General features: G+C 37.7%; 1 protein-coding gene across 2 annotated transcripts in view; it reads right to left on the bottom strand.

Moving 5' to 3' along the window:
- Positions 1-13,730, bottom strand: part of LOC150076406 (general transcription factor 3C polypeptide 3) — a 327,130-nt gene that overhangs the window by 275,411 nt on the left and 37,989 nt on the right. For both annotated transcript variants that reach the window (XR_016547855.1, XM_090388164.1), the window contains exon 5: positions 6,820-6,881. Coding sequence is in view for 1 of the 2 variants with exons in the window: in XM_090388164.1 (XP_090244290.1) it covers positions 6,820-6,881 (62 nt within the window). In the remaining variant the exon portion in view is untranslated. The remainder of the gene's footprint in view (positions 1-6,819; positions 6,882-13,730) is intronic.

Raw genomic sequence — 13,730 nt, 5'->3', positions numbered from 1 at the left:
CCCAGACGAAGCTACTATCATCGACCGGGCGCATAGGTTTTGGGATCGCAAGTGACTCGAGAGCTTGCGGATTAGCTCCATTGGGAGCAACATTAACAGACATAGGGGTATGCGGATTCATCCCCTCTCTGAGACAGTGATTCTTGGAGGGGATGAATGATTTCATCTGACGTGCTCCCGAGCCACTTCCGGTTCCGTTACGCATGAGAACAATGCACGTGTCATTGAATCACGTGACATGTACCTTGAACCTGCAAGTATTTAAGATTGCACTGCAAAAATAAAGTGTACTGTTGAGAAAGAAGGCAGAGCCTTCGAAAGCTTCAGATTTTAGCATTTTTAATTCTGTATATTTTATTGTATTTTATGGTATTTTTTTCTTTTTATATGCTTATTGTAAATAGTAATTTATTGTAAATTAGTAATACCAGTTATTAAACTATTAATTTTGTTTTTTGTTTTATTATTTCAATGCAAGGTTGGTGTAAACTACTAAAAATTTATATTAGGTCTGTAATTACCTGTGTCTCCCTTTGATCCTCGTTTGTGGATTGGGGTCACATTTGCACATCTCCAGTCCACAGGCACCTCCCCTGAGTCCAGGGAAGCTCTCATAATTATGGCTAAGGGTTTGCTTACTTCCTTTGCCGCCTCCTTTAATATAACTGGATAGATTCCATCCACCCCAGGTGCCTTTCTTGTGTTTATCTTCAACAATTTCTCCTCCACTTTACTCTCAGTTATTACAAGATTATCTAGCTTACTGCCAGAGTTGAATATACTTCTGGCATTCCCCTCCCTGAATAACACCTCATGTGTGAACGTTGATGCAAAATATTCATTCAGTTTTTTAGCTACCTGAGCAGGATCATCAACAGTTGAACCATCGATACCAAGTGGACCAATCTGATTCATCCCCTTCCTTCTAGAGTTTACATAAGTAAAGAACTCTTTGCTGTTTCTCTTTGCATCCTTTGGCAAATATTCCTCGTAATCTGCCTTTCGCCTGCCTAACCTCTTTTGTAACTTCGTTACAGACCCGCTTATATTTATCATAGGCTTCTGTGTAACATGTTAATTTATATGTATCCCATGCATTTTTCTTCCCTGTCACATGTCTAATTAGTTCATCTGACATCCATTTAGGCCTAAATCTTGAACAATATTTCTTTATTGGTATGATGTTGTTGTTGTTATTTGGTTTTTAGGAGCATTAGCAACTCAGACCATATTGCTCCGGGATATGCGGTGGTCATTCCCTGACCTTTCCGCATCCTCCGTATTTGGTGGTGACAGGCTCGAACCCCGTTCTACTCAAGAAGTGTGTGCTACGCACTGCTGCTCCTTCCCACCTGGCTATGGAGGTGCCATTTTTTTTTTATTGGTATGAAAAGCCTAGTAGCTTCCAAGATTAATTCTTTGAATGCTTTCCATTTTGAATTTGCTGTTGGTAACATCATCAGTTAGTTCCACCGTATAGAATTAAAATTCTGTCTCAGACCACCACAGTCATCTTTACGAAAGCAAAAACCCTTTCCTTTACCATTAATGGTAGTTACCTCTCTGAGTAAATTCCATTTCAGCACACTGTGTCACTGCCACCTAGTGGTTCCTTTATCTGCAGATTCTTGATGCATGAAGAATCACTACTGATAATCAGATCAAGAATATTACTCCCTCTAGTTGCCTTCCAAACATGCTGCTGTAGAAAACAGTCATCCAATAAATCCACAAAAGCCTTGCTAGTGTGTGAGTGACCAACCCACAAATTCCACTCAATATCCGAGAAATTAAAATCCCCCATTTTAAGACACTCTAATTTACTGATCCACTCTATTTCTCTGCACAATTGCTCATTATACTCATCAGATTCATTAGTCCTATAACACACACCTACTCTCATTTTTCATTTCCCAGTGCTCATGTCACACCAAACAGACTAAATATAGCATTGTCCACCCACATCAATTGGATGCACTTCCTTAGATTTTATGTTTCTTAACTAACAGCATAACCCCTCCTCCCTTCCTGTCTTTACTTTCTGTACACATTGTACTCCTCAAATTCCAGTGCAGAACTGGAATTTGGAACAAAAATATCTCTGATATCCCAACAATATCTGCCTTTGATGTCTTGACTAGCACTTCAAGCTCATTGAATTTATTAACTATACTCCTAGCATTGGTGTACATGCACCTGTTTCTACCCTTAGTTACATTTTAGAGAGATAAACAAATTAGTTATACGGCGAAAATTTTAACTTCCGATATCTTGAAACAAATTACCAAAAAACACGTTATTTGGTTCACATTACGATATTTTAACGATACGATGGTGTCTCTGGAACGGATTAACATCATAAAGCGGGGTACACTGTATTGTATAGCTATGCACGTGGTTTGGAATGCGGTATTTATGAATGTTTAACATTCATTTTTTCAATTTTGTTGACACTTGGGAAAAAACAAAAATTAAGCCGGGAACTCGTAAATTATTGTAATAACTATCATATACATACCGTATATATTTTTAAATATTATACAGCAAACCCCTGCGAATAGCGGGGGTTACGTTCTTGAGAAATGCCACGAATACCGAAAACGCGAATACTGAGTTATGGCTCCCATAGTAATAAAGGGGTTCCGTTCCAAAGTATGAAATATATAAGAAAAACTAGTCTAAAATTTTGTCAATGTATGTATTATATGTACCTTCATAATATGACTATGTACATAGACATCATATAGTGAAATGTAAGCATATGGCATCGAAATGAAAATAAGAAACAATTTAATATTAAATGTAATATTTATTAAAAATTTCAAACAAATCTTTCAAACCAGCGTGTTTGCTAGCTAAAAAACTTATCCCGCCAGTGCTACCACCAGTTTCGCTAAAGTGTTGATAAAGGAGTTTTGCCTTTTCACGAATGATGAGTGAACTTAACGGAATTTTATTTTGAGTTCGGTCTTCTATCCACAGATTTTAAGCTTTTTCCATTTTTTTCTAATTTAACATCACGAGTTACAGAGCAAATATTTGAAGCAATTAATTAGCGCATTTTCACGGACACTACGGAGGATTTTTTCTTCCGATTTCTTGATTGATCGTACTGTTGACTCATTGATTTTATAATGTTTTGCCACTGAGGAGACACTTTCACCATTAGAAATTTTATCTAATAACTCAATTTTATTCGCTAATGTCATCACCTTCTTTGATCTTTTTCACATTTCCCTTGTTATTCATAGCCATATTTTTATACGGGTTAGAAAGAACTTGTCCACAATAAAGTCACTTTCTTCCATTAACACACTCGAAAAAGTCTGTTTTACACTGCAAAACAGTAGATTTATCACTTTTGTAAGCATATCAATTTATAAATTGATAAATTTATTCATATAAATTAAAAGCAAACGACGAAACCTTCCATGACAAGCGCATAACACATACTAAACAAGGATTAGTATGTGTCGATTTTGTCACCCCACTCCCCCCACCCACTGAGCACTGTTTTGACCGGGAAAGATAATTTTAGCCACGCCCATGTTTTTTTATGGTGGAAAATGTTCACGACGCTTTAAAATTCACATTTTTTTAGGTTTCATTTTATATTAAATCAGCGACCCCGAATACGCGATACCACGAATAGCGGGGGTTTACCGTATATATACAGAGAGAGAATCAGATCTAACAGGCAGAAAATTGAGTAGGGGTGCCACAAAATAAAATAAATGACTTAGGGGTGCTGTTATTAAAAAAAGGTCGAAAACCACTGGGTTAACTTAATGTATTGTCTTAATGATGTTCTTTAACCCTTTCATGAGTGAGTTTCTGGACCATATACATGCCACCCAGAATGAATTTTTAAAAGGAAGTTGAAAGGTTTTTAAAAATTTAAACTTTATGTACATAAATGCTTTTAACTATTATACTTTTTTCCTATTTTGACTTTATTGTCAAACCTTAGTGTGGGATTATTGTTAAAAATAAAATTAAAATTACATACATTTTTTTTAAATTTTTAATTAAAAAAAAAAAAAAAATATATATATATATATATATATATATAAAAATGTAAAATAATAAAAATTCATCACTTTTTTCCCCTTTGCAATAATATCCCCTGTTTATACATGTATTTTTTGATTCTGTTTTAACTTTTCCATCCAAATTAGAAAGAATTTGTTCAATTTTGCTTTGCTTGTGTAAGCCCACATTGCATCCCTGCACAGTAAATGGGCCACATCCCACCAAGCAGATTTTTGAAATGCCATAAATATAAAAATGCTACCTATACTTGGTAGATGTTGATATGTTTGTAAAGGTTCAAGAAAATTTGTATATTTACAGATATAATTAGTTAATACTGCACTGACAGAACCCTGAAAATGTATATATATGTACATTTGTCTTTGGCCCCATGAATAAAAAATGCATAAGTGCACATGCATGAAACGGTTAGTTTGGGAACAAAAAATATTGCTTTGGACCAAATCTGAGCATTGGTAAGATGAAAAAAAAAAAAAATCCAAATCTCAGCAACAAAATTCATGCTGATATTGCACAACTGCAGTGAGGTCACGTGTTGGCATACTGAAGTGATATTGTAATATTCTAAGCCCTGCTCATTTGATTATTTATTGTATTATTTATTTTTTTTGAGCTCATCCAATGTCTCAATGTATCAGAGAGAATGAGTGTAGCCTGTTTTTACAAAAATTTGGTGTGGATAATGCTCACAGGACAAAATTTAATAAATAACACTGGTCAAACTGCATGTATGAAGATGCTTTCATTTCAAATAACATAACTTGTAAACAAATAACCACACAGAAATACTAATGCACACATACAACTAGAAACTATTACTTTTTTTTTTCTTTTTTTTTATGAAAACCTTAAAAAAACGAGTGGTATTAGAACCTATAGTACTTAATACGGTGCTCAGGTTGGAGGTTGAGAAGACGAAAGAAGATATTTGTTGACATTAGACTTAAACTTCTGTAGACTGTACTTTTCAGGAAATATGTATGAAGGAAGGTTGTTCCAGAAAACGACAATTGAATGAATAAATGAGGAAGATGAAAATTTGTTTCTGTGAGTTTGAAGTTGGACAGTAAATGGATGTTGGCTGGTGGCGGCACGTGTTCGGCCTGTTTTGAAAGAGAGAGAGAGCAGGAATTATAGAAGCCAATTCGGAAGAACAGTGCCCATGGAAGTATCTGGAGAAAAGGCATGCAACAGAAACAGTACGTCTATGAGACAGAGAGTGGAGAGACTCAGTTAGAGATGAGTCATTAATTAACCTAACTGCCCACTTCTGAATAGAATCTAGAAGACTGAGAGAGGTTTTGGGGGACTGCCCCAGATATGGGAACAATATTCCATGGTAGGGCGAATTTGTGATTTGTACAGAGTGAACAGCTGTTTGGAAGAAAAGTAACGCCGAGAGCAAAAGAGAAAAACCAAGTTTTTTAGATGCAGAGGAAGCAATATTTGTAATGTGCTTGTGCCAAGAGAGATTAGAAGTCAGGGTAATCCCCAGAAGAGATATATCATTTTTCCTAGAAATCAAGAAGAATCCTTTTTGTGAGATATAAGACAAGACTGAGTTTTAGCAGGATTGAAATCAACTAAGTTGTCTTTACCCCACTAGAGAATTACCTGGAGATCGGCATTTAAGGAATTGGAAGCGAGTTGGTAGCAAGGCATTTAAGGAACTGGTAGCAAGTACAGCTTGTCTGGTATATCTAAAAGAATGTCTGTGACAACCTCGAGGAATTAATGATACACAGTAGAAGTACAGTTATGTAATGGGGAAATGAGTGTGCTGATTGTAAGAATTTGCCAGTTGGATGCCTGTTACTTATATATGTGCCTGCATAGCAGTAACAATCATCTAACTGCTGATACTCTTATAGGTGACTACGTTATACAGTGAAATGCTGTAAATGCCGTAACTTCCCAGTCACAGCAATGTATACACTATACTTTATTCTCTTAGGCTTAATTTAAAATACATTTTTTCCCACACTTCTTATCAATAAAACTTATCACGAATTGTGCTTTTATTTTGGCACCTCCGCAGCCAGGTGGGAAGGAGCAGCAGTGCGTAGCACACCCTTCTTGATTAGAATGGGGTTCGAGCCCGTCACCACCAAATACGGAGGATGCGGAAAGGTCAAGAAATGACCACCGCATATCCCCGGAGCAACATGGCCTTAGTTGCTAAAGCTCCTAAAAGCCAAACAACAACAATAACAACAGCTTTTATTTTAAAAAGCTAAGATCACAGTCGTTCATAAGTCTACAAGCATCTAGTTTCTGTTTTATGACAAACACAGCACCTCTATGTACTTCCTGATTTTTTTTTTTTGTATAGCATAATGAATGGAAGAATATTACTATACAAACAAACTTGCCAAGTAACCAACATTTTAACACGGCAAAAATTTACATTAAAAAATTACACTGAAGGATTTTTTTTAGCAAGTGTCGGTAAATAGCATATTTATGTTTACATAACATCAAAAGTGACACCAAAGGAAACTTAAATCTATCCTTCTTCACCTATATGTAGTGTTTATATTTCACATATTTTTGTAATGTTTAACTCATAGTCTCTTTGTCACCGGGTGTGTAATGGCATTTTTTTAATATATTATTTTTCAAATGTGCTGGTTGCATGAGCTTTCTGGTTAGATGGATACTAGATAGATAATTTTTATTGTATTCCAGTAAGCTGGTTTTCCTTATTTAATAATGTGTATGCAAATAAGTACACACAAACGTTACAAAGATAAAAAAATAAATAACCTTTTTTTTAAATTCTTCATCAAATTCTTTTGCAGACTGTTCTATACTGGGTTCTTCACTATCTACAAATATAAAATACAAAAAATTTACATCAAAATGTCATGAAACTTATTTCATTTACTGAAATAAAATCTATACTCTAATCTGACAAGGAGTCTGCCAATTACTACAGAACAGATTCCGTTATTTTAATACACAGGCAATCACTGCATTGCAATAATTTGTGTGATGTTATTTCTATTATTATGCACTTTTCATTTTTTTATTTCCTCAGGTCATACTGATTTCTGTACAGATGTTTCCATGTATGACAATTTATGTCATACACTGCAGCCAGGTAAAACCTATGTTGCCATGAAATGCAGTATAACTGTATTTTAAAGTTTTTTGCTTGTTTACCCACTGTCATCTGGTTCTGTTTTTAGTTTTATAGTATTGGCTATTCAAAATCTTTACATTTCATGACCTGGTTATAGTTTATTATAGCACGACATGCCAACTTATGCAAATAGACTACAACAGTGCAGTCACAGCACTCAACAAATCAAAGTACCCTAAACATCTTTTCACAAACAAAGCATTATCACAGCATTATCACTTTTCTTGTCGTGTGACATATTAATGCCACATTGGCATAAATACTCATGGACATGCTAAGCTTTCTACCTCTCGAAAATAAGAACCACTTTTGACTATTCACATTGTTTGAATTTGAAGTAACCTAATAATTTTTTTCCCATTAAATCATGATTGTTATAAGCTAAGCCTACGCTTCATTCACAACCATGTAATGTACCAATAATGAACACTAAAAACACAGAATGAATGATAAGGCATTATGTGGTGAAGAAGTGTGTGGTTTTAAGCACAAACCTGACCTGGTCTGTAAAAAAAAAAAAAAAAAAAAAACCAACCACAAACCTGATTGGAAGAGCTGCCAGATAACAACAGAATCTTTGTATTAAGGCAGTCACAGACAAAATAAATGCAAATAAATGCATACAGATGCAAAGGGAATTGTGATGCAGGGTGATGACATGTTGCATCTTTGATTATAAAGACTATACAGGCAGTTTGACTGCAGTAATCTGAAAACAGAATGTGGAAAATGCATGATCTAGCAGACCTTGAAAAAGGTCTTCTTATGGGTGCACATTTAGCAGGAGTCAGGATTCAAGGAATGAAAGAAACAACTAGTTTCTCAAAAGCATCCATCTCAAAGATTTTTAATGACTGGAAACCAAGCAGCTCTTCCATGTCTCAAAAGTATAAATGTAGCAGAAAAACAATATTTCAAGAAAGAAGCCATTGTACTCTAAGGAGGACTGAAAAATGTACAGAAAAATAGGGCATTCAGTGTGCAGAAAATAACATCTGAATTAAATCAAGCCCAGAACTGCCCTATTCCAACTAGTACCTGCACAGCAATTTGAAAAACTGGGTAATGGCAGTTTCTTGCCTATTTGGAAGTAGTAGTAGTAGTAGTAGTAGTAGTGGCACATGATGCAAGAAAGCAAGTGTAGGAGCTTATGCAGCATCAGCCAAAAAAAAAAAAAAAAAAAAATCACACCATTCCCTCCAAATGCCTGTCCAGTTCCTCCTTAAATTTATTTAACCTATCAACTTCCACAACGACAGATGGAAGTTTGTTCCAGCAATTAACCACCCGCTGGCTAAAGACAAATTTCCGCACATCGCCTCTCTTCGTAAGAGAATCCCTTCATTCCCCTCACCAATCGTGTTGCTCTTCTCTACATCTATCCTTTCTTAATTTGAACTTATGTCCCCCGTAGGTTCGTAATCTGAACAAGTGGAAGGATCCCATCAGAATTCAGCGTGCTCAACCCATTCAAGGCCTTATAGACCTCAATCAGATCACCGCGCAGGTGCCTAGTCTCCAGCCACTGCAATTTGCAGAACTTAAGCCTCTCTTCGTAAGAGAATCCCTTCATTCTCCTCACCAATCGTGTTGCTCTTCTCTGTACACGCTCAAGCAAATCTACATCCTTCCTAAAATGAGGCCTCCAGACCTGTACGCAGTACTCAAGGCGTGGCCTGACCATTGCCTTATACAGAGGGACAATCACCTCCTTTTCCCTGCTAGCAAAATTCCTATATATCATTGACAAAACCCCCATGACCTGCCCTAGTCATGTGTTTCAGATAAAAACAGAAAAAATCTGCTTGGAGTGGTGTTGAGAACATTATGATTGGACAGTAGAAGAAAATAGAAGAAAGTTATGTGGTCAGAAAAATTACAGTACACTGTTTTGCGCTGATGGCAGGCAGAGAGAGTGTAGTGAGAACCTCATGAAGCAATGGATCCTGCTTGACTTGTTAAGACAACCCAACCATCTGGATGTATCATGGTATGGGGAATGTTTTGTTGGCACGAACTGGATCCGATGATACTGGTACGCAGTATCATCGGATCCGATGAACTGGATCCGATGGATCGAATGTCATTCAGGGTATTTTGTATTTACTGTATTTGGTAACATATCTGTATTACTGTATTTTGTTACTGAATCAGATCTACTGTGCCCTGCAATGTTACACTTTTATCCCAAAGGCAATGGCAACATTATGGATGACAATGCAACAGCGCATCATGCAACGATTCAGAGAACATGACACAGATTGGCGCACTATAGTCATAGCAGCTAATGCACCAATAAACACGCACGCATGCACACACACACACAACACAGATTTCCACTATTTTTTTTTATCTCAAACCTATTCTGGCGAGTGTTGGAAGGTGCAGCGTGCGGGTGTGTATAATTGTGCTCCCAGAATATAAGCATTTAATCAGTGATTACAAAATAATGACTATGTGATATCAGAAGATTCCTTAAGACGAGTGCTACCGACTGATACCAAATGCATGCTTATCTTGTCATCAGGTAAATATATATATATATATATTCATTTTGAGTAATTTACTGTGCAGCGTGGCTGTGAATGCGAACAATGTCCGGCGACCAAGGTCAACGTGAGCTTTGTTTATTTTCCGTTCCGTCCTCCCTCCACATGGGAATTGACGTAGTTTGCTGATTGGAAACAGACAATATCCCCAGAGACTATACCGTGAGCTTTTGAAAGAAGCGGCCTAACTGCAGATAGTTGCACTAAGAGCAAACAAGAAAACAACTTGAGAGGGCTCTAAAATATTTTACTTAATCCTGTTTCCCTACTCACTTCTTTCGGCTGATGTTTAGTCAGAAATAAGGTCACCGTCCTCTTCAACGCCCTTCAGTAACTTTCAAAAAGGATTTTACCCTGCAGAAAACTGTTTTATATCTGGGCTCTTCCCTACTGCTTCCCCTATAGTGCTGCGTCCAGTTCCTCAGTTTCTGTTGAATGTATTTTTGTGATTTTGCTTGTTTGGAAGAGCAGATTTTTGGACCATATATTTATCTGGATTGAGAACTTTCAGTTGACCTATTTTGCCCAACATCGATATAGTGCTATTTGCTGCTTTAACCAATGGCTGAAGAGGATACCATTAACCAGAAGGTTATGCTTCGTCCACATAAACAGACTTTCTAGTTAACAGGCGACGAAGACTCAGAGGCAGACCCCCCCTTCTGTCCCTATGACTAGGAACAGACTTTGGATGGCTAGACAGTCTACACTCACACAAAACGACCACGATGCTATTGCGATTGATAACTCTCCTGGCAAAAACAATGACGAGTGCAAGGAGAATGGAGAGAGGGACCTTCCGTCCACGTCCAGAAAGAAAGCACTTATCAAGAAAAGAGGGTTAAAGAAGCCAGAAACCTCTGCTCTCCCCCTCTAAGCAGAGGGGGGGGGGGTTATGATGAAGGAGAAGATCAGTCTAGCTTATTAAGCAAGGAAATTCCAAACCTAAGAATTATCCAGACTCTGTGGTGTAAAATGGAGAGCTGTCTTTACAGCGATAATAGTGGAGTTTCCAGTGCTGCGTGTTTGCGTATTACACACTGCTGGGGCTCATTGGAAAAAATGTTGTATGAAGCGATAATTGAAAACAAGCAACTGAAATCAATGAAAAAGCAGTTGCGACAAACGAATGCGGCCCTCACAACGACTATAACCAACCCGGCTTTCAAGGCCTTGAACACCACTGCCTCTACCAAGCAGGCCCAGGCCCCTTTTTGAAGGGACTCCTCAGACTCTGGATATCCACTTATATACCGGAAGATACAGACTACAAACCAGCTATGCCTTGCAGCCATCATAATCCGCAACCCGGACCTAGTTGTGACCAGACTTGATTCCTTATGCATCTCCCACCTGGCTGCTGCTACTGTGGAAGGCTACTTTGGCCGCATCTCAGTCCTTACATCCTACTTTCATTTCGGCACTGACATCCACCCGCATCCTGAAAAAGGCCTCTGAGGTTGGGAAAATTCATATTTTAGCATTAAATCAGCTTACACACCAACCATAAGAATAAGTATTTACTGTAACTAAAATATTTACATATTAAAATAAAATAAAATAACTATTTACAAAAACTGCTATTATATTAAATTAAATTAAATACATGTAAAAACATTAAAACTGTGATAAAATCCTTGAGATAAAATACACTAAAATAAACCGGATTAAAAGCGATAAAAACAATAAAAGTCTCTGGAGCTTTCGGAAGCATCGGCTTCCTTCCTCAGCAGCAACAAAACTTCCTGCAGCACGTCCATATATAACAGGCTCACGGTACCTATACACGTGGTGCAGTCGACGCATGGTCTGAACTGGAAGCGGAAATAGCTCGGGAACGTGTTAAGCAAAACCGTTCATCCGTACTTAGGATGATAGTTTCAAACAGAGGATGCATACACATACCTCTGTCCCTATTCATAATATTGTGGTCGGATGAACAGATTCGTAGGCTCCCGAGCCATTTACGGTTCCAGAACCCATGCGCTCGATCCACGATAACCGCATCCTCTGGGGAAATTTGATGCTGCTTCTCCCAAAAATGTTCGGCCACAGCAGACTTATTGTAATCAGCGGTTTTTATAGCATTTGCATGCTCCCCCAGACGATCCTTGAGCCGTCGTTTTGTCTCGCCCACATAACATTCCCCACAATCCGGGCATTTTATCCTGTATACTACTCCACTACTCAGGTCCTTTGCTATTGGGTCTTTTACCTGAGACAACACTGTGTGCAACCTCCGCCCGGGAAGCTGCACACAGCGTGTTTTATAACCCCGCAAAACTCTAGCGAGATGCTCAGTAATGCCCGGATAGTAAGGAATGTATGCGGTAGCCACAGGAACAAACGGTTCCTGACGGTTAGACTCTATTCCTCTACTAAATCTATCTATGATCCTCTGGGGGTATCCGCATTTTCTAAAGTCTGCTGTGACTCGTCTAATTTCACATTCTTTGTCCTCAGAGGTGGTGCAGTGTGACCCTGCTCTATCTAGTAGAGCTTTCACTACACTATTCTTATGCTGCCCAGCTTGTGCTGAACTATAATGGGTGTACTGGCCTCTGTACATAGGTTTTTTATCACAGTTTTAATGTTTTTACATGTATTTAATTTAATTTAATATAATAGCAGTTTTTGTAAATATTTATTTTATTTTATTTTAATATGTAAATATTTTAGTTACAGTAAATACTTATTCTTATGGTTGGTGTGTGAGCTGATTTAATGCTAAAATATGAATTTTCCCAACCTCAGAGGCCTTTTTCAGGATATCGTTAGCAGCTATGGCCAATTTGTAGTGCACCACGTCCGACAATATCAAAAGTATTGTATAAAAGAGGCCAGACAGAAGCAGCACCTAAGGTTTGCGCATCGATGCAAAACGCATGGACTTATACCATATGGCTTTAGAGTCAAAACACCATTTCAGGATGTCCGATTAAAGTGGGTTACTTTGTGTTATCAAAGGAAGATCATGAATATTTGGATCCGTAAGTTACATGAGGAGTTAAGAGACACTAGGAGGCAAATAGGTATGTACCTGGATGTTATTAGTAGTAGCGTATTTTCCAGACATTTGGCTCTCGTTAGAAGATTAGTTTTGGATAAAGTTATTAGGATAGCGGATACCTATAGACAGAGGCAGATTATGAAGTTTAATAGGTTGTTGGGAGAAGGTACAGTACAACGTAGCGATAGAAGTACTCATTTTGTTCACAATTTGAGTAATAGGCAACTTATGGAAGAGCAAGAGGGAGTTTTAAATTTAGGTCCTAAGTTTACGCTTGTACCTCCCAAACCTCCCATTGCGCAGATAGCAATGGGTATTGAACGAGCCATCAGCAAGCTACCGGAGGCCCTAGCTAATGAGATCTGGGTTAAATCTGCCGTTATTTTGAGCCAGGTAAAGAAAGTATCTCCGAATCTTAACTTTAGTCAAAGAAAAGCCTTGAATGAACTGAGAAGAGACGATGGAATTGTGGTTTTACCTGCGGACAAGGGCAGATCGACGGTTGTCCTAAACAAAGAAGACTATCACAAAAAAGCAATGGACCTTTTACAGAACAATAATACGTATAAAGTAACTCAGAGAAACCCGTTGGTTGGCCTGGAGCGGCGCGTTAATAAACTGGTACAGGATTGGTTAAAGGCAGAGAAGATTTCCAGGGAGACCTTTTGGTTCTTACATGCTACTGGATATCAACTCCCGAGGTTTTATGGACTTCCAAAAACTCATAAGACAGAAGTCCCACTCAGACCTATTGTATCATTTATAGGAAGCCCCACATATGCTTTGTCAGGTTATTTGGCTAAATTGATTTCGCCTATAGTGGGCCAGTCCAACTATGTCATAAAAGACAGTAAAGAATTTGTGAATTTTGTGAAAGATTTGATTGTAAATGAAAACGAGAGCATGATTTCTTTTGATGTGGTGTCACTATTCACATGCATTCCAATTAAACATGGAATATATTGCGTTAGAA

The sequence above is a fragment of the Mastigoproctus giganteus genome, chromosome 13 (assembly GCF_048544385.1).
Source record: "Mastigoproctus giganteus isolate SK-2022 chromosome 13, ASM4854438v1, whole genome shotgun sequence".
Classification (NCBI taxonomy): domain Eukaryota; kingdom Metazoa; phylum Arthropoda; class Arachnida; order Uropygi; family Thelyphonidae; genus Mastigoproctus; species Mastigoproctus giganteus.
This window is presented reverse-complemented; position numbering and strand designations above follow the sequence as displayed.